General features: G+C 58.7%; 1 protein-coding gene across 2 annotated transcripts in view; it reads left to right on the plus strand.

Moving 5' to 3' along the window:
* Window positions 1-23,646, plus strand: part of PRKCB (protein kinase C beta) — a 90,844-nt gene that overhangs the window by 38,879 nt on the left and 28,319 nt on the right. For both annotated transcript variants that reach the window (XM_050980063.1, XM_050980062.1), the window contains exons 4-9: window positions 6,539-6,650; window positions 8,106-8,234; window positions 14,488-14,644; window positions 15,078-15,212; window positions 16,801-16,897; window positions 18,708-18,854. In XM_050980063.1, the coding sequence (XP_050836020.1) occupies window positions 6,539-6,650; window positions 8,106-8,234; window positions 14,488-14,644; window positions 15,078-15,212; window positions 16,801-16,897; window positions 18,708-18,854 (777 nt within the window). The remainder of the gene's footprint in view (window positions 1-6,538; window positions 6,651-8,105; window positions 8,235-14,487; window positions 14,645-15,077; window positions 15,213-16,800; window positions 16,898-18,707; window positions 18,855-23,646) is intronic.

A 23,646-nucleotide genomic window follows, 5' to 3' on the forward strand; every position in this document is an offset into this window, starting at 1 on the left:
TATTTTATTGCAGGTGTCAAACCTCATAGCGGGCCAGTGGTTCTGCTGAGCTGCAGAGGGAGGGGAGCAAGGCAGGGATGCTGCAGCCTGGGCTGGGGCTTTGCTGGGAGCCCAGAGCTGCTCTTCCCTGGGGCCTAGACCTGGAGCCAAGGACGAAAAATGTGTTAAAAATATCTTCTAACTTTGCTCTTTGATCTCTGTGTCTTCATGGTGCTGGAGAATTGAGGAGAACAGCATTTTGTACCTGTGCAGTGCTTGTGGTCTGCCTGAAAGTGCCAGTTTGACAGCTGGGTTATTCTGATCACTGGAGCTCTGCCCTGGAGGCTCAGGGAGGCTGGAGGTGGTGTGTGCACAGAGAACCTGGGCAGCTGGTGCTGCACGCCTGGGGAGCAGAGCAGAAGCCCTGGAGAGCAGGGGAATGTCAGAGCCCCTGCCTCTGCTGAGGGCTCCCACTTTGGGCTGGCTCTGTTTGATCTGGCTGTGTTTGAACCTCCTCGAGGAGAGTGGGAGTGTGGCTGTGTGTTTAACCTTGGCAAGGCTGCCGAGCAGGAGCTTCCATCTGGGAGAGAGGACTAATTACACATGATAGTGTCTCCAAGCAGGAAAAAATGAAAGATTAATTGCTTCTTGCAGCAGGGAACGAAGCTGTAGCTGGAACCACTGGTGCTGCAGACTGTGTTTGTGCTGCACAGCTCTGCAGGCAGGGCTCCTCACTGCTGTCCCGTGTGCCCGGGGGCTCTCCTGAAGGGAGAGCTGCTGAGGAGGGGCTGAGAGCCCAAAGCCCCCTCCCTGAGTGGGACTGACCCACAGCGAGGGCTCCAGGACCCAGAGTCAGCCTGCGTAATGTATTCCAGTTGGCAAACCTAATTATAGCTGGAGCTATTAGCAGAGTGCATAATTATTTAAATTGTAGAGAAAATAATCATTAAAATGACCTTCTTTGCATGATCCTGTTAAAGGTCATCTAATCAGGAGGTGTTAATAGATATCAGAGTTGCTCTGGGAAGGTAACGGGCCAGTGTAGCTACATTTCAATTTTGTGTGTAAATTGTCTCCGTTGGAGGCTTGGGGAGAGGGCCTCAGGAAGGATTCCAGGAAGGATTTCTCCATGGACAGGGCTCCATGGTGTGCCCCAGGCCCCCTCTCACCCCAGTGCTGGCCCTGAGCACAGGACTCTGATCCCTGCTCACAGCTCCTGTTCTTCCTTCTGATCCTTGCTCACAGCTCCTGTTCTTCCTTCTGATCCTGCTCACAGCTCCTTTCCTTCTGATCTCTGCTCACAGCTCCTTTCCTTCTGGATCCCTGCTCACAGCTCCTTTCTGCTCACAGCTCCTTTCCTTCTGATCCCTGCTCACAGCTCCTTTCCTTCTGATCCCTGCTCACAGCTCCTTTCCTTCTGGGCTGCCCTGGCAAATCCTCCCAACCTTCCTGCAACTTGCTGCTTTCTGTTGTCCTGCTAATTAACTTCTCCAGCTCTCGTGCTGTGCCATCTGCCCCGGAGCAGGGCACCTGCTGCCGCTGACAGCTCCCGTGGGATGAAGATGTCTCTGCCTTGCTCCCTCCCAGCACCTTCTGCTGCCTGCCCAGCCCCACCGAGCCCTCTGCTCCTCCTGCCAGGCTGCTGTGCCTTCAGCCCCGTGGCTGAGCAGCCCTTCCCTCCCTGGCTCGGGGCAGGGCTGTGAGTCCAGCTCAGAGGGGCTGGAGCTGGCTCCGTGCCCTTCCCGGGCTCTGCAGTGCCAGGCCTGGGGCTGGGCAGGGCTTGTCCCTCCCTGGGAGGGTGCTGGGGTGGGTGGTGCAGCCTGTGCCCACCTGGGGGGCACAGTCCTGCCCCAGGGAGGGGTTTGGGGCTCTCTGTGCCGTGCCAGCAGCTGGAGGTGCAGGAAGGTGCCGTGGGAGCCCCCCACTCCTGGGGGTGCAGTGAAATGACTCCCGAGGCATGTGTGAGTTACCAAACGTGTCTGAAGGATGTTGAGATGCAAACTGCCCTGGCAGAGCAGCTGAGCTTGGCTTTTTCCTGTGCTCAAAGAGAGAGAGAGTGTTCTGTTTGGTGCTGGCAGCAGCAGCCAGAGGAGAAGGACTGTCATCCCTATCCCTGTGCCTCTGTCTGAGAGAGGATGAGATCTCTGGCAGCAGAATGTGTTTGCTGGCAGGGAGCTGCTGGGGCAGCCTGTGTTTGACACAGGAGCTGCCCCAGCACAGTGCCCATGGCTGCTGCTCCTTCCCCAGGTGTTGTATTTACACCCAGGAGCTGTCCCCATCCTGTTCCCTCTCCAGGAGCTGCCCCATCCTGCTCCCTCCCCAGGAGCTGTCCCCATCCTGCTCCCTCCCCAGGAGCTGCCCCATCCTGCTCCCTCCCCAGGAGCTGCCCCATCCTGCTCCCTCCCCAGGAGCTGCCCCATCCTGCTCCCTCCCCAGGAGCTGTTCCCATCCTGCTCCATCCCCAGGAGCTGTCCCCATCCTGCTCCCTCCCCAGGAGCTGTCCCCATCCTGCTCCCTCCCCAGGAGCTGTCCCCATCCTGCTCCCTCCCCAGGAGCTGCCCCATCCTGCACAGCCCCTGTGCCCTGGGGGCTCTGGAATGCTGCAAACTGCAGGAAAGCCCCTCTGCTGTCTCTGACTGCTGCAGCAATGTCCAGGTGGCCCTGTGGCCTGGCAGGCTGTGAGGAGCAGTGGGGCTGCAGAAAGGATGCTCCAGAATGCTCCAGAATCCTGGAACCACAGGCTGGTTTTGCCTGGCAGGGACTTTAGAGGCCACCGAGTTCCAGGGCCCTGCTGGAGCCCCAGGCCAGTTTTGCTCTGGTGTGTGACCTCCTCTGGGGGCTGACTGGGATTTCCTGTGGCTCTTCCCACCCACCCAAAGACCCATCACCCTCCCTGCTCCTGAGCTTCCCTGCCTGGTTCTGCTGGGGCTTGCTCTGTGGCTCAGCCAAGGTGTTTTCCAGCCCTGTGCAGGCAGGTGGGGAGCAGGGCCAGGGCAGCAGCTCCCTCCCAGCAGGGCTGCTCCCTGTCCCTGTCCCTAAGAACAGCCTGCAAGGTGACAGGATGCCACCTGGGGCTGTCACAGGGCCAGCCCTGCCCCAGCCTCCTGCCATCCATGGCAGGGAAGGGAAGCCAGACCACTTCTGTCTGCTGGGAGCTGTTCCCTGCACTGCCAGGGGATTTTCCACATGGGAAATGTGGGGATCAAAAGCGAAGGTTTGGGTTTTTGTCCCTGCCAGGGTTTGCTGAGTGCAGGCAGTAAGCTGTGGCTGTGTTGCGTTTGCTATTATGCTGTTTAAATCACTATGAAATTCACTTTATAATGGTCTCTTCCCATGAACTGTGCTAATTCTTCTTCAGCAGAGATCATTTAAAGCTTTCTTTGCAATGAGACGGGGAAAGCACAGCCCCTGATGTTGGAGGCAGAGCTCTGTGTTCTGTCAAATGCAGAAAATGTGAGTGCAGAGGTTTCACACACCCCTGGCTGTCAGAGGGGGTCCAGCTGCCCTTCCCGAGATGGGGAGCTCTGGCACACCGGTGGCACTGCCACCTTGCACTGTCCCAGCCCCATCCAGCCTGGCCTGGGACACACCACAGCTGCTCTGGGCACCTGTGCCAGGGCCTGCCCACTCTGCCAGGGAGCGATTTTATTCTTATTTAGGCAAGGAAACAGGAGAGACTTCAGATGCCATCAGTCAGGGCTGGGATATTGCAGGGGAAGGGAAGGGAAGGGAAGGGAAGGGAAGGGAAGGGAAGGGAAGGGAAGGGAAGGGAAGGGAAGGGAAGGGAAGGGAAGGGAAGGGAAGGGAAGGGACGGGAAGGGAAGGGAAGGGAAGGAAGGGAAGGGAAGGGAAGGGAAGGGAAGGGAAGGGAAGGGAAGGGAAGGGAAGGGAAGGGAAGGAAGGGAAGGGAAGGGAAGGGAAGGGAAGGGAAGGGAAGGGAAGGGAAGGGAAGGGAAGGGAAGGGAAGGGAAGGGAAGGGAAGGGAAGGGAAGGGAAGGGAAGCACTGGCTCTGCTCATGGCAGTTTCCAGCTCTGCTCCAAAGAAAGCTGCTCCTGCCCCGTTCTTCAGGCTGGCTGAGCGCTGCTGGGGGAGGAGTGGAGCCTTTTCTTTTCTTGGCAAACTTCTTTTTAACCATTCTTGTTTTAAGTCTCAGCATCTGCATACGCAGTGTTCTCGTCAGTCCTGTCTCCGTGGTACAAAAATAGTCTCTGTACAGCCACTTCAGCCCTGCTCAGAAATGATCCCAGAATCGCCACTTTCTGGCACTTTCTGAGGCGCTGGCCAAGGTGACACCAGCCCCTCTCAGCCAGAGCCCTGCAGCTCTTCCTCTGCAGGCCTGGCTGCTCCATCTCAGCCTCTGGCTCTGCCCCTGGGGCTGGGAGTGTCTCAGAGCAGGGCTGGGAGCAGAAAGGGAAGCTCTGGGGAGCCCAGCCTGCTCTGGGGAGCCCAGCCCTGCTCTGGGGAGCCCAGCCTGCCCTGACTCTTTGCTTTCCCAGCTCCAGCTTCTCGAACTCTGGTGCCAGTGGGAGTTCAACATCCTTCTCATCGAGTGGGAATTGCCTCATTCTGCACAGAGCTGGTGTTTTTTATGAATGACTGCTGCTCTGGCTTGCCTGAGCAGGAGTCTCTGTTCCTGGAAGGGAGCACAGCAGCTTGGGGGTGATCCCTCGGGTGGCACGTGTCCCCTGCCCCGTGTCCCCTGCCCCGTGTCCCCTGCCCCGTGTCCCCTGCCCCACCTCTCTGCCTGAGGCAGGGGTGCTGTGCTGTGCCTGGGGGCTCTGCAGGATGCAGGGCTGGGCAGCCAGAGAGCTCCTCTCTCCCAGGACACTGGCTAGGCTATCAGGATCACAGCATGGCTTGGGATGGAACTTTCCAGACCATCTCAAGGCTGAGTCCCGGCTGCCTCATGGGGCAAACTCCCCCCACCTCCTGTTCCAGCCTAAATCCAGGCTTCGTTTCTCTGCTCTCCTGTAGGTGTCTGAGGAATGCAAGAGGCTCTCAGACCTGAGGAGTCACTGGCAGAAGTGGCTGCCTGGGGTGTCCAGAGGACAGGTTGATTGTGACCCCTTGTCCCCTTGGCCTTCCCTGCCAGCTGGAGCCTGCTGGGGGCTGTGGCTGCAAGCAGGTTCCTCGGGGTAAAATGTGAGATATTTCCAGGTTCAGTGCCCTGCTGGAGCCTGTGCCTGATCCCTGGCACGGCACAGACCAAGTGAAAGGAGGCTCTGTTGGTTTTCCCCTCTGGGTGCCATTGGGGTTTTCTGTGGTGCTGAGCACTAGAGCAGAATGTTGTGATTAATGCAGCTGGAGGCTCCAATGCAACAGTGCTGGGAAATGAATTTCAGGGGGATGGAATGTATTGGTGGTGATGTTATAGCTCGCTTCTGATTCCACTCTTTATTTATTTACTCTGCTCACAGTGCCCTGGAAAGGTGTCTTTGCTAATGCCTGGGCAGCTTTCCAGGCCATTAAAAAGCTGCTCAGCTCGAATGACAGAGCAGGGAGCTGAGCCTCATCCCTAACCCTTAAACAATTAACGTGAGCTGAAATCAAGCTGCTCCTGCTGGAGCCTTCCCCCGGCCTGTGCTGCTCCTGGGGTGTGAGCCCAGCAGCTCCCCCTGCCCAGCCCCTGCTCCAGGCTCTCCTGAGCCCCCAGGATTGTCCTCTCACACAGAACATGCCAAGAAAGGCCAAACCCCTGCTCTGCCTCGGTGCTCTGTCCCGGTGCTGGGCACTGGCTCCCTGTTGAGAAGCTGTTCCTTCTGGAAGTTTTCTCTGGCACAGGTGCCCAGAGCATCTGGGGCTGTCCCTGGATCCCTGGCAGTGCCCAAGGCCAGGCTGGGCAGGGCTGGAGCAGCCTGGGACAGTGGAAGGTGTCCCTGCCATGGCAGGGGTGGCACTGGATGAGCTTTAAATTCCCTCCCAATCCATTCTGATTCCATGATTTTGGTTGGTTTGGCTCTAACTCCTGTTGGCCCTTGCTGCAGCCCAGGAGTTTGCCCAGTGCCTGCACAAGGGATAAAGGGATGAACTGGGCTCTGCTGGGTCTGCACCCTCTGCTGCTGCTGGGCAAAAATCTGCCCTTGCTTGTAGGAAAGCTTAAAAAAGAAAAGTGTCCCCTAAGCAGCTTGGATGCCTGGGAGTGTGAGGGGAGGGCTGGCACCAGAGCACAGGAGATGTTTCCTGGGCAGGCTTAATATAGATGGAATCACGGGTGGCTTTTCCTGCTCTGCATGGAAGCTGGGCAGTGTCCAGCCCTTCTGTTGGTTCCTACCTGCCCCTTTCACCTGGTGTTTCCATGCTAAGACCGAGTTATTGAAAAACAGTGAATCCCCAGCCAAGCCAGCACGTTGCTTTTTCATTGTTATGGCAACACAGACGAAGAGGAATAAAGCTGGATCCTGGTGGCTGCTGGAAAAGGTCCCCAGGAGTTGGTGGCAGTTGACTGAAGTCCATTAGCAGCACCTCCGGAGCCAGCTGGCACTTGCAATGGGGAGAGCAGGGCTGCCTTGCCAACATCTGATGCAGGTTCATAATCCTTGTCCTTTGTTTTCCTCCCAGGATCCCCGGAGCAAACACAAGTTTAAAATCCACACGTACTCCAGCCCCACCTTCTGTGACCACTGCGGGTCCTTGCTGTACGGGCTCATCCACCAGGGGATGAAATGTGACAGTAAGTGACCGACAGCAGGGGGGCTCGGCCACCCCGTGGGGGGCTCAGGCACCCCAGGATCCAGGGCTGCAGCCAGGAGCCCGTGCCCTGTGGCAGCAGTGTGGAGCTGCAGGGCTCTGAGTGCCCGAGGGACACCAGCAGGCACCTCCTCAGCCGGGGTGGGCAGTCCCTGGGGCTGCTGCAGGGAGAGGGGAGGGCAAGGCGCTGGCTTGGGGGGGAGGCTGCCCCATCCCTCCGCAGAAGCATCCCCCCACATCCCTCTGTACAGCACCCCCACATGCCCTGCTGCAGCAGCATCGCCCAAACTAAACTCCTCTCCAGAAGCACCCCCACAGCAGCATCCCCCACAGCATCCCGCGATACCCGGCCTCCCCTGCATCCCCCCACAGCATCCCGCGGTACCCGGCCTCCCCTGCATCCCCCCACAGCATCCCGCGGTACCCGGCCTCCCCTGCATCCCCCCACTGCATCCCGCGGTACCTGGCCTCCCCTGCATCCCCCACAGCATCCCGCGGTACCCGGCCTCCCCTGCATCCCCCATGCATCCCGCGATACCCGGCCTCCCCTGCATCCCCCCACAGCATCCCGCGGAACCCGGCCTCCCCTGCATCCCCCACAGCATCCCGCGGTACCCGGCCTCCCCTGCATCCCCCCTGCATCCCGCGGTACCCGGCCTCCCCTGCATCCCCCCACAGCATCCCCGCAGCCTCGCCGTGCCCGCCGGAGCCGCTCTCCAGCGCTGGCTCCGAGTGACACCCTGTGGCTGTGGCCGGGCGCTGCCGCCGCTCTCCCGGCGCTGCAGCGGGGGAATTGCTGCGCAGGGAGCAGAACACGGGGGCTGGAAGCAGAGGGAAGGGATGGCATCAGTAATTTTCCGAGTTAATCCTGTGTGTTCCTATTTAAGGGGACTGGGACACGCAGCATGTGCGAGCTCGGCTGCTCCTTGCTCAGGGATGGGGAAGCTTGGCTGTCTGGGAACAGCTTATTCCTTAGAACCTTGGGAATCCTGCCAAGGGGAAGTGAGCTGCTCTGAGATGTAAATACTGATCTATGGATCTCTATAGATAGATAGATCCCCGTGCCTCTCTCTGTGTGCAGATACTCGGGTAGGTTTTAGTGCCCCTTCTTGGCTCCTGCTGGATCCAGCTGAGCACCCCGGGGGTGATGGGAGAGAATTTTAAGGAGTCAGCAGAACTGAAGCAGTTGCACAAGGGCCCAAAGCCCTGGGGTCTGTCAGGCAGGACCAGAGCCGCTGGCAGGGGGTTCCTGTGGGTTGTTCCTGTGGGTTGTTCCTGTGGGTTGTTCCTGAGCCCAGGCTCTGCAGAGCCTTGGAGACCCGTTTGCTCTGCGTTCACCCCGCAGCCCCTCACATCAGCCCAGTTTGGGAGGAGGGCAGGCTGTCCCCGTGCCCTGATCAGCAGTGGCAGCGTGCTGAGTGTCCCCTGTGTCCCACAGCCTGCATGATGAACGTGCACAAGCGCTGTGTGATGAACGTGCCCAGCCTGTGCGGGACGGACCACACGGAGCGCCGGGGCCGCATCTACATCCGCGCTGACATCGACAAGGACGTGCTCACCGTCGTAGGTACGTGCTGCCAGGGATTGCCAGGGGCTGCCAGGGATTGCCAGAAGCTGCCAGGGACTGCCAGAAGCTGCCAGGGACTGCCAGAAGCTGCCAGGGACTGCCAGGAGCTGCCAGGGGATCCCGTGCCCACTGCCAGTGCCCAGGAGACCCTGCAAGGCACGACAAGGCTTTGACCTCCTCTGGCAGAGCCTGGCTGGGCTCCAGGGCTCCCTGTGTGATGGCACTCCCAGGCACAGACTTTTCCAAGCGGTTTTTGAGCAATGAAGAATTTCAGCATCTCAGGGCCCCAGGGAGGGTGTGGTTTGTGCCAAGGATCAGGATGGTCCCGTCTCCAGAGGCTTTTCCCACCTGGATTTTGAGTTCCCAGGAGATAATGCTTCCCCATGACCTTAACACCTCACAAACCACTGAGCCACGTTCCTCTTGTCCCCACTGCGGGGCCGCCAGACCGAGCTGTGGCTCTGGGGCTGGCAGAGCAGTGCCAGCGGGGTGGGAGGCAGGGACTGCTGCCAGTGACATCCCCGCGGGGCCTGGGAGGGGGCTGCTGCCCACGCGGGGAGCAGGCAGCCCCGGAGCTGTCGCGGTTACTCCCCGATGAGTCAAAGCCCGGGGTGTGAAGTGGCCCCGAGTGGGCGGGACCCCGGCTGGGACCCCCGGGGCAGCACCGGATCCTCTCCGTGCCGCCCGCCCGCGGGGGCTCTCCCGCAGCAGCCCGGCTCCCACATCCCGTCACAGCCGGAGGAGCTGCGACATCCCGGGGCCGTGTCTGTGGGACGGGGCTGGCTCCGTGGGATGCTGTGGTGCTCCCGCTGCTCGGGTGCTTGTGCCCCCGGGAGAGCCACCAGCAGTGTTCTCGGGAAAAACACCAGGTTGCTGAAAATGTTAATGAGAAACTGAAAGAAGTTGTGGAGGACTTTATAATTTATTTTTTGTTGGGTTTGTCCTTAAAGGAGAGCCTCAGTGGAGCAGGCAGGACTGTGTTTGCAGAAGTCCTGCTTCCCAGGCACCTTCCTGAAGGTTGGACAGAGTGATCTTGGAGGTCTTGGTGATCTTGGAGGTCCTGGTGATCTTGGAGGTCTTGGATATCTTGGAGGTCTTGGTGATCTTGGAGGTCTTGGAGGTCTTTTCCAGCCCTAATGATCCTGTGGTTCCCTCCAGCCTCCATCAGATGCTGGTGGGTGCAGATCCCACCCTGCCGCTGGCACCACGGGCTCCCTGCTGCCAAGCTCCCACCGCCCCAGGGGCAGGGAGGAGCTCCCCAGCCCTGTGCTGTGCAGCTGGATTTCCATCTCTCCAGCTGGGTTTGGAAGGCTGGTTTATTTCTGGCCCACTCTGGAGGTGTTGGTGCAAACGTGTCAGCTGTTGGCTTTTCCAGAAAGGAAGGGAAGCATGCTGGGCTCTCCAGAGCCGAGTGGGAGAGCTTTGGGAGAGCAGAGCTGGGCACTGGGGAGCCCAGATGGCCCTCAGAGCACAGATGGGCACCCAGCCCCTGGGAGATGGAGCCACCCAGGGCTGTGCTGGCACTGCTGAGGAGCCCTGGGGCAGCTCTGGGCCCTCACAACAGGGACACCGAGGGGCTGGAGCCCCAGGAGGGGCTGAGGGAGCTGGGAAGGGGCTGGAGAGTTCCTGAGGGAGCTGGGAAGGGGCTGGAGAGTTCCTGAGGGAGCTGGGAAGAGGCTCAGGCTGGAGCAAAGGAGGCTCAGGGGACCCCTGTGGCTCTGCACAGCTCCTGCCAGGAGGGGACAGCCGGGGGGTCGGGCTGTGCTCCAGGGAACAGGGACAGGAGCAGAGGGAACGGACTCAGGCTGGGCCAGAGCAGGCTCAGGGTGGATTTTTGGGAGAATTTCCTCCTGGAGGGGCTGCCCAGCCCTGGCACAGCTGCCCAGGGCAGGGGTGGGGTCCCCAGCCCCGAGGAGATTTAACAGCCCTGTGCATGTGGCACTTGGGGACGTGGGTTAGTGCTGGCTTTGGCAGTGCTGAGGAATGGTTGGGCTGGATGGACTTGGAGGAATTTCCCGAGCCGAACAATTCCCGCAGGACCTGCCCTGGGGGCACAGGGGGCACGCCGGGGAGCGCTGTGGGCAGGGGCAGAGCCAGGCTGCTCCGAGCAGATTGCTGGTGGGAAATGCCCTTTGCAGGCTCCGGCAGGAATCCCAGCGCGGGGAGGGGGTTTGTGCGGGCTGGGAGGGATGAGGGGATTGAGTGGGATGCAGGGGGATGAGTGGGATGAGGGGATGCAGGGGGCTGGAGCAGCCCCTGAGCCCTGCGGGGTGCGAGGCAGCGCGGTGAGCCCGCCCTGCCCCTGCCGTTCGGGAAAACGGGGCTGCTGCTGCTGCTGCTGCTGCTGCTGGGGGGCATCTTCTCTTCTGCCCCGGGAATCTGGGGCGCCGTGCCGGGCCCGAGCAGCCGCTGTGCCGTGGGAAGGTGCCCGGTGCCTGCAGGCGGCAGCACGGGCACGGCCAACTCCGCCTCGGCTCCGCTGCCGAGCTGACAAAGCCGCAGGGATGTGCCGAACGCTCTTCAGCTCTGCGCTGTTCTCCTCCCTTACTCTGAGCTTTCCCTTCTCTTTGTAAAGCCGATCTTTCCCTCCCGGTGGAAAACACGGATTTTCACGGAATCATCGAGTCCTGCAGTGGTTTGGATTGGAAGGGACCTTAAAATTCATCTCCAAAGCTCGTGGGCACTGCCCACTCTGCCATCACAGAGGCAGAACTGGGCAGTGCCCCCGTGCCACCAAGCCCATTCCCTGGATTTCCTACTTTTGCCACTAATAAGGCACTTGATCAAAGCCCAGAGCAGCACAGGGGTGTGAGGGTGCATTTGCTCCTGTCCCACAGCAGCCAGGCAGTGCCCTGGGTGTGTGTCCTGCACCAGGGCCACAGACACATCCCACATTCTAAATATTGGGCAGGAATCCTTCCCTGGCAGGGTGGGCAGGCCCTGGCACACGGTGCCCAGAGCAGCTGGGGCTGCCCCTGGATCCCTGGCAGTCCTGAGCCTCCTGGGGCACGGAGCTTCCCTCTTTACCCACCTGATGAGGGAAAACAGTGACCAAAACTGAAACCAATTATGCTGATTAGATAAACGAGCTGGAAGTGCGTTAATTAATAATCACCGGCCCAGGCAGATGCAGCTGTAAGGAGTCCTGTGCCTTTCCCATTGTATGAGCATGTGCAAATAGACTCTTACCAGAGCATTAATTAAATGGTTTAACTCACCAGGGTGCTAATCTGGGTGCTGATGGGATGGGGCTGCTCCTGCCCGGGGGTGTTGGTGCTGCTGCAGGGGAAGCTGAGTGCTGCAGGTCAGCCCGAGAGCCCTCCCCTCTCAAATCCCATCCGAGCTGTGGGAGGGAGGACCAGGGGAGGTGATGGGCTGGGATGAGGGTGTGGAGCTCGCCCTAGCAGGGACCCAGGCTTTGGAAGGGTTTTTAGCAGATCCATAGGGATGGGTTTTTGAGACCATCCGGCTGCCAGCCCTTGCCATGGGCAAGGAGCACCTTCCCTTGGACCAGGCTGCTCCAGGTCCTTGGACCCTCCCAGGGCTGACAGCCAGAGTTTCCCTGTGCCAGGGCCTTTTTCTTGGGAGGGCAGTGGGAAGCAGAGCTTCCTGCTCTGAACAGGCTCCGAGAGGAGGGGCAGCCCAGGGCAGGTGCCTGGAGGTTGGGGCAGGAGTGGGTTTGTTGTGGGCTCTCTTTTCATTTCACATCAAAGGGAGCCCCACGTGGCAGATCCAGGAAATCACTTGCTGGGCTCTGTTTATCCAGTGCATTCATCTTGCCTTTCCTTGAAAGCCTGGGGGCTGGGGAAGGGCCTTGCCCTGCTGCCAGAGCCACAGAGAGCTCCTGGCCTGACCCCGTGCCCTGGGAGTGGGGCAGACTGATCTGCTCCCACCTTCCCCAGGCACACGTGGGTGTCTCTTCCCAAGCTCTGCAGTTACAGCTGCCAGAGTCATTCAGAGATTTTGTCTGATCTGTTATTGAGAAGCTGTTGCAAACTTTGCAGAGTAAATTCCAGGATCATTCACCCAGCTCTGCCTGCCCTGGCAGAGTGGTGACACCTCCTTCCCACGCTGTGTGGAGAGGAGGGCACTGCCCCCCTGAACCCCCCACCCCAGGCATGCCCAGGGCTTGCCAGCATCTGGTCCTGGCCATGGCTGAGCCCACAGTGGCATCTCCTTGGCCACACTTGAAACCCAGAGTGATTTAGGACTGGCTTTAAATGCAATCATAACACTCTTACTCATCACTGCTAATAATGATGTTACTGCTTCTTAATGATGCACAAAACTGTCAGGATATGAGAGATATAAAACTGTTCTACATCAGATTCAGCTGTCAAATAACTGCCATAAGTGCTGGCGAGGAGCACTCCTCCCCTGCCGTGGGGTATGGCTGCTGTGCTGCTCCACGTTTCCATCTCTCCCTCGCTCCGTTGTGGATTTCTGCTTGAAAAGTCAGGAAGTTTCTTCAGGTCAAGCAGAAGCATTTTGCTTTTTTTAAATGAATAGATAAAATTATTCCCATTAATGAAATCTTGAGGTCTGCACGCTGAGATAATAACATGAGGTAATCAAATCTCATGCTTCAGGGCATAAACTGATTAACTGCAGGGCCAGGAACGGCTGCTCCTGCTCCTTAAAGAAGAGAAGGGCAGCAGATAAACAGCAGAGGGCTGTTCATGAGCCTCCAGAGGCTGTGCTGGCTCTGGGACAGTGGCACACGGAGCAGAGTGGCAGCAGCTCTGTGTGACATCAGCCTGTGTCCCCTCCCAGTGAGGGGACCCCGGGTTGTGACAGCCCAGAGCCTCTGCCAGCCCTGGGCTCCTCCTGCTGCTCCCATGGGGGGTCCTGGGGTGTTTCTGCTGACCCTGGGGCAGGGGGAGGGCAAGGTCAGAGTGAGGACCGCCCCTGTCCCCTGCCCTGGCACTGCCATCCCTGCCCTGGCACTGCCCACGGGCTGTCCCTGAGGCTCCCAGTGCTGCAGGTGGGCAGGGGCACTGGGAACACGTTTTCATGGTGGTTTTACAGCCAGGAAGGTGAGAGGAGGCAGGAGGAGCTCGGGGTGGGGGCTGTGGGGGAGCCCAGGCTCAGCAGGGCACTGGGAGCATGGTTCCCCATGCCCTGGCAGCACTGGGGGGCACAGGAGCCCCAGAGGGTGGCACTGGGTGGTGCTGCAGGGCCCTCTTGGCATGGAGGGAGGTGCAGCCCTGCTTCCCACACCTCTCCTGCCTCAGAGCTGCTCTCAGGGCTGTCACCTTTGATAAATGGGCTCGTTTATAAACGCACAGTTGAATTTTGGCCACGAGCTCGGCTCCATGGAGCTGGAAATTGGGCAGTGCTTTGGGAGGACAGCAATAGATGGCAGATTTGGGGGCATTGATTTGCTTTCCAAAGCTCTCTGGTCCCCAGCCTCATCAGAAATTCCTCACTGGTGAGTTGGGAGCTGGGCAATTGGTTTTACCCCTGGGGAGGGGGCTCTGCTCTGGCCTTCCTTGCAAACAGCTTTTCCCCAGGTTATGGCTCGGCTCCATCCTGACCCGTCAGACTTCCCACCTCTGCTATCTGTGCTCAGCCTGGGGGGAAGATAAGATCCTTCTCCTGGCAGACAGACCTTTCTGGACTTAATCTGGGTGAAGAGACTCGGCTCAGCCTGGCTGTATTTAATTTGTCCAAGCTGCAATCCAATTAGAAGCAGCTGAGTCACCTCAGGTTTGCTCTTCCCGCTCTGCTCCCGCTTCCCGGAGGAGCTGCTGGCCCCAGAGCTGGGCTCTGCTGCCCAGTGGGCAAGTGAGGGTGCCCCTGGCCATGCCCAGGGGGAGCTGGGTGCTGGATGTGCCCGCTGTTGTGGTGCCTTTGGGTTCCTGCTCCCACCTCCCTCCCGTCACTGCTCCCACTCCTCGAGGGAAGCTCCAGCCCCAGGCCCCCACAAATCAGTGCAGTTCTGCTTCCCAGGGGGCAGGAGGAAACAAACCAGCTTTAAACCGCTTAAACCCGAGAGCAAACACCGATCAGCCTGTCAGAAAGTAAAAATAATCTCCTGAGTCGACCCTGCAGCCTCCCCCGTGCACGGGAGCTGCGTTTGCCCGGCGCCAGTGATGCCGCTCCTCGTGTGGTGCCCATGTCTGCACAGATCCCCCTTGATTCTGCTGTTAATCACTATTTTCACACTTACTCTTGGCACGCGGGGAAGCTGTCAGTTGTTGGGTATTTTTATAGCTGCAATACTGAATTTAATCCTTTTTCTCTCCCCCAGTAAGAGATGCTAAAAACCTAGTTCCTATGGACCCTAATGGCTTGTCAGATCCCTACGTGAAGCTCAAACTAATCCCTGACCCCAAAAACGAAAGCAAACAGAAGACCAAAACTATCAAGTGCTCCCTGAATCCTGAGTGGAACGAGACGTTTAAATTGTAAGTACGAGGAAAACGTTTAAATCTGTAAAGTGAATTTTCTCACCACCAAGAATTAATGTGGCTTTATTTGCTCTGATCAGCTCAACTCAGAGGCATTGAGCTGATTCAAGTGAGAAATGATTCTTTTTGTTCTGTAAGTGACACAGAAGCACCCAAAGCTCTGCCCTGACCCTGCTCAGAGCAGAGTGTGTCTGGGCAGGAGCTCTGTGCTCTCTGTGTGGGTCAGGTGTGCCCTGGAAATCAGGTGTGCCCTGGAAATCAGGTGTGCTCTGAAATCAGATGCTGGAGACCCCAGCAGGCCCTGAGGACCCTCCCTTCCCTTCCACCCTGTCTGTGTGGAGCATGGGGGGCACGTGGTGAGGGAGCAGTTCAGGGTGGGTCCATCCCTTTTCCGCCCCTTTTCCACCCCTTTTCCCCTTCTCTCTTGCAGCCAGCTGAAGGAGGCAGACAAGGACAGGAGGTTGTCTGTGGAGATCTGGGACTGGGATCTGACCAGCAGGAACGATTTCATGGGCTCCCTGTCCTTCGGGATCTCTGAGCTGCAGAAGTCAGGAGTGGATGGATGGTGAGATGTGATTGTTCTGTCAGCCCCGGGGCACAGAGCAGCCCAGGGTGTTTGTGCCTGGGACTGGGGCAGCCCCTCAGCCCTCACCAGCCTCCCTCTGCTCCAGGCTCCCCTCCCAGCTCCCTGGAAGGTGCTGCTGCACCTCTGGGGCTGCCATGGGGTGTCTGTGTGGCACCAGGGCTGCCAGGGCATGGAGTGCCTTTGTGTGAGCTCCCCCACGGCCTCGGGCTGGGGGAGTGGAGAGGAGGAGTGGGGTGGGGTGGGTGCCCACAGCGTGCCACTCCTGGGCAGAGCTGTGGGGGCTCCCCCTGCTCTCCAGCCTGTCCTGTCCCCTCTCTGCTGGGCACAGTGCCTGCCACGGTGCTGTGGTGGGTTTGGGGTCCCCCGTGGCAGGAAGGAAATGGTGAATCTGACTCCATGTTCTCAGAAGGCTAATTTATTATTTTATGATCTATGGTATATTAAAGAATACTGCACTGAAACTTACTAAAGGATACAGAAAGGATACAGACAGAAGGCTAAAAAGACACTAATGAAAAACTGGTGACTCTTTCCAGAGCCTCGACACAGCTGGACTGTGAAAGTCAAAACAATTCACATGAAACCAATGAAACAATGACCAGTTGGTAACAATGTCCAAACCACATTCCAAAGCAGCAAAACACAGGAGAAGGAATCAGAGAATTGTTGCTTTCATTTTTCTCTGAGGCTTCTCATCTTCCCCGGAGAGGAAATCCTGGCGAAGGGATTTTTCAGAAAATGTGACAGTGACACGGTGGCATTGTGCTGGTCACCTGCCAGGCCCTGATGGGCCAGGGCCCCTCCTCTGGAAGCCAGCAGGAAGCTGTCCCTTCCCCAGTCCCCTGTCAGGGTGTGTGAGTGCCACCACTGCGGGCTCCTGGTGCAGCCCAAGGCCCCTCCCAGCCTGTCTAAAAGCATGGAAGTGGAGATCTGAGTCGTTTTCCCTGTCACAGTGCTGGCTGGACTAAACTGCAGGAGAAGGAGCCCTGATCCATATTCCGTCTCCCACCAAGTGCAGTTAATGGAGGAGCCAGCTGGAAGGCAGGGCTCTGTCCTGGAGCAGCCTCTGGGATCACACCAGCCGGGGTCCTGGGCTGTGCCCCCAGCAGGGTGAAACTCCTGCCAGCTGAGTGGCATTCCCATGATTTCTGATCATTGCTGCTGGAGCTTTTCTCCTCTTTTGGGGGACCATCCTGTCCGTGTGCTCGGGGTTGGCAGTGCCAGCCCGGCACTGGTACGTGCCAGGTGCTGTCCTCGTGGGACAGCTGGGGGAAGGGGCTTTGCCCCACCTGTGCCCGTGGCTGTCACAGGGAACACGAGTTTGTCTGTGGGTTTGGGGTCAGGACTGGCTTGGCAGGGACACCAGAGCTCTGTGTGCCCACCACAGCAGGCAGGGGATGCCCCCCGGGCTGGGGGTCCCCAGGACACAGAGGGACCCAGAACCATCCTTCCAGCCACGGGGGTCTGGGGCTTGCCCAGGGGAGGGTCTGGGGGCTCTGCTGGCCTGGGCAGGGTCCCTGGGTGCTGGAGCAGGGGGCCCTGAGCTGTGCCCTCTCTGTCCCTCCAGGTTCAAGCTGCTCAGCCAGGAGGAGGGCGAGTATTTCAACGTCCCCGTGCCTCCCGAGGGAGAGGAAGGAAACGAGGAGCTGAGGCAGAAGTTTGAGGTGAATGGATTTTTCTTGGACTCAGGGGTTTTCCTGGCTGCCTGCCTGCTGTGCCCCAGGAAGGGACTGTCCCTGCCAGCTCCTCCCTGGCGGGGCAGGGGACGTGGGGCAGGCTCCATCTGCCCAGAGAGGCTCCGAGCAGAAATGTCTACTTGCTACTTAATAAGCCATGGAATTCTCGCTGAATGATGGATCAGACCTTGCTGAATGAGCAGAAATGGGCCATTTTTCAGCTCAGCTGAAGGCTCCACAGAACCCTGGGAATGTCGTGGTACATCTGGAGACCCACATGCAATGAGCCATAGAGAAATGAGAGAGTTGCCCTTATGGTTCTCAGCATGAACTCTGTGATTGTAGCAGAGACTGGAGAGTTAGCTCCTGCTCTCCTTTCTTTTTATCTCATTTATACACAACTTTCCTGAATATCCAGGGAAAGACAGTTCCAATACAACACCTGGCTGCAGCCAATGGGTTCTGGCTGTACAAAGAGCTGTCAGCTGGCTTTGATTGCATTCCATGCTGTTCCAGTGGCGTTAGGATGGTCTGGGCAGTCAGATCAGAACACACCTGGGGCAGAGGTGCCCGAGCACACCTGTCCCTCACCTTGCTGTGTGCTCCCCACTCCTCCCCTGCAGGGACTCGGTGTCAGGGCAGGGAATGCCCCTCCAGCTGGGCCGTGGCTGGTGCTGGGAGTGAGGATGAGGAGTGAGGATGAGGAGAGGAGAGGGCTGGGGCCAGGGACGTGCCGGGGTCACCCCATGGGTGTGGAAATCCCAGCGACCATTCCTCAGGTTTGCAGTGCAGGAGCTGTTCCCATGCTACGAGGGGCTGCGGTGACCTTGAGTGGGGAATTCTGCAGCCTGGAGAACCTTGTGAGAAGCAATTAGCAGCAGCAGAGGCCTGAGATTCCCCGGGAGGTGCTATCTGCAGGGGCTGCCAGCAGCAGCCAAATGGAGCCGCCGGGATCGGGTTAATGGAATTTCATGCTAGGCTGGGCTCAGCACAGCCTCACACTGCTGGGAGGGAAGGGAATAAATCCTGAGAGAGCCTTTGTGGGAGCAGCATCAGCACATCACAGCCCTGGCCTGGCCAGGGGGCACCGGCCACTGCTGGGGTCCAGGGTTTAAAAATGGGGCTTGGTGAGGGTCCTCAGGGGCAGCTGTGATGGCCAGGGGGCAGGAGGGGCTGTGAGTCTGTCTGTCTGTCAGTCAGTCAGGGCAGGAGGGGCTGTGTGTGTGTGTGTCTGTTCAGGAGGCTTTCTGTTCTGGACTGTTCCAAACGTGTTTGTGGCTTCCTCTGTGATCCCCTCCAGTTTCAGATGCAATCACAGAATGTCCCACATGGGAGGGACCACAGGGCAGCAGTGGATGTGGAGCTGGATAAAAAGTCCCATCTTTTACCTTAATGTATTCATATTCACCCCTCTTTTTCTGGTGAGGAAGAGACAGAGGCAGATTTTGCCCCAGAAGAGCTTCGTTAGGGCTTTTGCCATGCCTGGGTGACTGGACACAGGGCAGGGTGGCATGGCAGGCTGCAGTGTCCCACTGCCACGGGGACAGGGTGACCAGGGCCAGAGGTTGCTCTGGCAGAGGTTAACTGGGAAGCAGCAGAGCAGTGCCCCGTGCCAGGGCTGGTGATTCCTGCAGTGCCTTCCTTGGTGCTGTCCCCATCACGCCCAGGGAAAAGGCTCCCAAAGCTCAGGGTGGTTTTTGAGCAGGGCTGAGGTGGGATTTTGGGAGCACCCACTGGGTTTGTAATGCCCACTGTCCCCAGTGATGTTTTCCCCCCCTCCCCATCTCCACCTTTGCAGAGGGCCAAGATTGGCACGGGGTCCAAGGCTGCGGATGAGAAGACCAGGAATGCCATTTCCAAACTGGACAACAACGGCAGCCGGGACCGCATGAAGCTCTCGGACTTCAACTTCCTGATGGTGCTGGGCAAGGGCAGCTTTGGCAAGGTGAGCTACCCCTGTCTGCACTGACCACCCCCAGGGGGACTGGGAGCCCAGCAGGGAACCCCAGAGATGTCTGATGAGACCACCACAAAATCCATCCTTTTGGGAAGCAGGGATGAGCTGTGCCTTTAAAGCTCTTTTTTATTTGGTTGGGGTTTTCTGCTTCCCTAATAATTACAAATATCTGGGAACATTTTAATTACCTTCCCAGACCGGTTGTGAGCGGTAACAGAATTTCATTCTCCTGGTAATTATGTGACTTGGAGCCTTCGTTTTTCCTGGGGTCTTGCCAACTCTCTTGGTTTCCACTCGGGATCCCAGTGCTCCAGGGAATGCTGGGGCTCTGCAGGAGGTGGGTGCAGTGTTTGCTGGAGTGAGGGCTGGCCCAGCCCCACTCTTATTAGGGAATTGCCTTAATTGCAGGCAATATTGCTGAGCCTGCAGGCTCATTCCTCGGGCAGGCAGCAGAGATGAGGAGGGTGTGCAGGGATGCTCCCCTGAGCACAGGGGTGCAGCAGGAGCATCCCTTCCTTCCCAGCCTTCTGCTGGCACTGGAGCTGTGAGAAGTCCCAGCTCCTCCATGGGCGTTTTCTCCCTCTGCAGAGGTGGGGAGCTCAGAGCTCCATGGAAGCATTTGTGACAGACAGGGATGGGGAGGTCCTGGCAGAGCCCAGAGCCTCAGCCCGGAGCTCAGCGTGGTACCCCCGTGCTGTGGGTTGGCATCCGGGGGTGCAGGACAGCCCCGTGCCTCCTGCCCTGCTGCTGCCACTCAGAAGTGTCCCCTGTCCCCCCTGCCAGCCCCTCATCCCTTCCAAAGGCAGTGCTGGCAGCTGGAGGCTCTGTGCTTGTGCCGTGTCCCCCGCCGCCTTCTCCCCTTAAATCTGAGCAACGTTGGCACACTGCTCAGCCAGCTCGGGCTTATATAAGGGAATGTGTGACAGAAACTGTTCCCTGGAACAGCGTGTTATAAATATGCTAATTAGCGCTAATTAAAACAGCACGTTGGATCCTCCGGGTAGAGGCAGCCTCGCCCTCACGTGTGCCTGCACCCCCCCAGGCATCCCTGGGCATCCCGGCACGGGGACACCCAGGTGCCACCGCCCTGTCCCCGCCTCCTGTTTGTGCCAGAGGTGCCAGATGTTCGGGAGGAGCCAGGCAGAGGTGCCTGGAGCACAGAGAACAGCCCAGCTCCCCAGCCCCTGCTGTGCCCAGCAGCTGGCCGTGTCCATGGCACTGCCATCCCTCTCCGAGGCTGGCACCGTGTCCTTCCCTCTCCAGGGCTGGCACCTACTCCTGTGCCGGCCTGCCTGCTGCCAGCCTCCCTCCTGCCAGTCCCTGCTGGCTGGGAGAACTCTTGGCCTGCAGTCCCACTGTTTGAGTGAGCCTCTGTCTGTCTCTGTTAACCCTTTGGCACCCCAGATGTCCTGCTCAGCATTTTGCTCTGTGCAGGGTTGGCAGTGCCGACACGCCGGCCTCGGTGGAGTTTGACAAACTTGCATTCTCTGCCTTCAGAATATCTCCACTCCTTGTGCTGGAGCATTCCCAAACAAATACTCTATATTACAGGAATAAATCAAGTTAAATATCAGCTTTTTTCTGCAGCAATAAAAAGTTAAACAGGAATGCAATCTGCTTCCCAGCGAGTGCGCTGGCAGATGGAGATCCCCCGAGCCAGGCCTGGGGGGTGGAAAATGGATCTGCCTTGGAAAAGAGGGGCGTGGGGCTGTGTGCTCCTGGCTTGGCACACTCAGCCACGGGACACAGATGTCCCTGCTGCTCTGGGGTCCCCGTGGGCTGCCCGGGACTGTGGCTGGTGGCAGCTCCACGGGGCTGGCACCGGCAGGGAGACGCTCCCGCGGAGGGAGGCAGCGCTTGGCACAGCCACCCTGGGTTTGCTTTGCTGCATTATAAATAGAGGAGAGTGAAATTAGGTGGCTTGCTCATATTTTTGCAGCTGATCAATCTGTGGTGCTCTGGAGCTGTCAGGCTTTTTGGGGTGTGTTGTTTGCTGAGCAGGGCGGAGCCTTTGGCCGCTGCAGCTCTGGGCTCCAGCGCAGGGAGAGCTCTCGGGGCTGGGGTGACCTTCAGGCTCTGCTCTGCTCCGGCTGTGACACCTGGCAGGAGGGCAGGCCATGGGCGAGGCTGGGTGCCTGCTGCCCCTGTCAGCCATCCCCATCCTGGGCTGTGCCAGGGGCACTGGGCTGTTTGGGTCTTTGGTGTTGGAGCACCTTCAGACACCACAGGAATTTCTTCCTGGAAAGGGTGCTCAGGCCTTGGCAGGGGCTGCCCGAGGAGGTTTGGAGTGCCCATCCCTGGAGGTGTCTAAGGAGTGCCTGGATGTGGCACTCAGAGCTCTGGGGACAAGGTGGGCATCTGGCACAGCTGGGACTCCATGGGCTGGGAGGGCTTTTCCAGCCTCGAGGTTCTGGGGTTCTGTGGCACAGAGAGGGAAATCCAGCCCAGATGTGCCCCAGGAGAGCAGCCCAGGGTGGTTTCCAGCCCAAAGGTTCAGGGGTTCTGTGGCACAGAGAGGGATCCAGCCCAGATGTGCCCCATGAGAGCAGCCCGGGGTGGTTTCCAGCCCAGAGGTTCTGGGGTTCTGTGGCACAGAGAGGGATCCAGCCCAGATGTGCCCCAGGAGAGCAGCCCGGGGTGGTTTCCATCCTGCCCTCCTGGGCACACAGCTCACACCTGCCTGTTCCCAGCTGGTTCTCAGCAGCTGCAATGCCCCTTTGCCCGGGAGTGCCAGGGAGCAGGGCTGGCTCAGCTGGGCAGCCTGAGCAGGTTCTGCACTATTGGGGTGCTCCAGCCGAGCTCTCACTGCAGAGTGGGGTGGGAGCCATGTCCTCAGCAAGGTCCCTGAGGGCAGAAGCAGATGCCAGGTTCAGAGGCTCCCTGCTTTAGTCACCTTTCCTCTGACAGGGCTGTGGGTGGCAAGGCAGGTCTCTACAGAACTGGTATTGTATATAATGCTCTTACACTCAGGTAACGGGTTTAATTTTCCCTCAAAATATGTTCCTGGAGTGGTTACTACTTCTTTTCCACCAATTTTGAGCAACCAAAGCAGTTCTGCTTTTATCACCTAAAAATTAGCTCTGGTTTTAGCGCCTGTGTGTGGTGCCTTGTACAGCTCAGCTGGTGTAAAATGGTGATAAATGGAGGCAATGAACCAAACCAGTTCCATTTGAGCAGACCCACAGGGGAGGGCAGAGGTGCAGACACAGTGTGAGGCAGCTGTGTCTGCTGCTCTGGCACAGAAACAGGGACTGCCTTGGGTTGGAAGAGACCTCAAAGCCCACCCAGTGCCACCCCTGCCATGGCAGGGACACCTTCCACTGCCCCAGGCTGCTCCAGCTCTGTCCAGCATGTCCTGGGACACTGCCATGGATCCAGGGGCAGCCACAGCTGGTGCCAGGCCTGAGCCTTGCTGGGCTCCACCCCAGCATCACAAGGAGCTGCTCTGGGTACCCAGGGCTCTGCAAGGATCAGTGGGTGAATAAATCCCATCCCAAAGTCCCTGACACACCCATGGTTCAGCCCTGCTGTGGGATGAGCAGGCTGCAGCCCCACCCATGGCAATGGCAATGGCAATGGCAGAGCTTCTCCAGAGCACTTGGCACTGAGGAGCCCTGGTGCCAGTCCCAGCTAATCCTGACAAGCAGCGTGTCAAGGACAGCCAGGCTCCCCTGGGAGCTGGGAATGTGCCAGAGCTGCTCACAGAGGGCTGTGCCCTGTTCCCTATACCCTGTGCCCTTTTCCTTGTGCCTTGTGCCCTTTTCCCTGTGCCCTTTTCCCTGTGCCCTGTTCTTTGTACCCTGTTCCCCGTGCCCTGCACCCAAACAAGTGGGTGGCACCAAAGACCTCTCTCCTCAGGCTGTGTCCCCTGCCTCATCACCCCTGATCCTCAGGCTGTGTCCCAGAATGGAATCACGACTCACGGAGCTTGGAACCCCCTCTGGGACCACCAAGTCCAACCCCAGCACTGCCAGCCCCTGTCCCCAAGTGCCACACGTAGATATCTGTGACATCCCTCCGGGGTGGGACTGCCCCCCTGCCCGGGCAGCCTGTGGAGCAGCAGAGGGCTGGAACACCAGGGGTTAATTCTGCTGGCCCTGGTGTCTCTAAAGTCACCCTGAGAGCGCTCATGTGTCCTCTGCCCGTCTGGCCCAGCCTGAAGCACATTTCAGTTCCACCCTGTCGATGTTGACTTCACACAATTTATTCCCCAAAGCCCCGAGCTGCTGTTCCCGATGCCACTGCAGGATTTCTGCCAGCTCCTTCCAGTGAAGAGCGGCTCATTTCCACCCAGCCCTCCAATCTGAGGCCATGAGAGAGCGAGAGAGGGAAAGCAGGAACCAAAGCAGTTTCAGAGTGGGTTTATTTGCTGGCAGCCCGAGGAGCAGCTTAGGCTGCTGGATCCTGCTGGGTCAGGCAGGGGTCCCTGGCTGGGCTGATGGGATTGACCCGAGGGATTGGCACCAGCAGAAGCAGTGAATCCCATTTACTGCAGTGAATAAACCTGCACGTGGGTGGGACTGGGTGGAACTGGGAGGCTGGGTGGGTTCTGCTGGAGGAGAGGGGCTTGGCTGGGTGATGAACCAGCTCATGATGGGGTATGCCCACTGTTGTGGGGGGGGGGTGACTGAGGCAGAGAAAATCACGGGGGTTTTTCTTACTATTCACTAGAGACTAACTCTTTTCCACTTCAAGTATTTACCACCTTGTAACCTGATGGGCTCTGTGCTCAGCCTCTCGACACCCTCCCCAGCTCTGGTGTCACTGAGGGTGCCAAACC

This window comes from Serinus canaria, chromosome 14 (genome assembly GCF_022539315.1).
Source record: "Serinus canaria isolate serCan28SL12 chromosome 14, serCan2020, whole genome shotgun sequence".
Lineage (NCBI taxonomy): Eukaryota > Metazoa > Chordata > Aves > Passeriformes > Fringillidae > Serinus > Serinus canaria.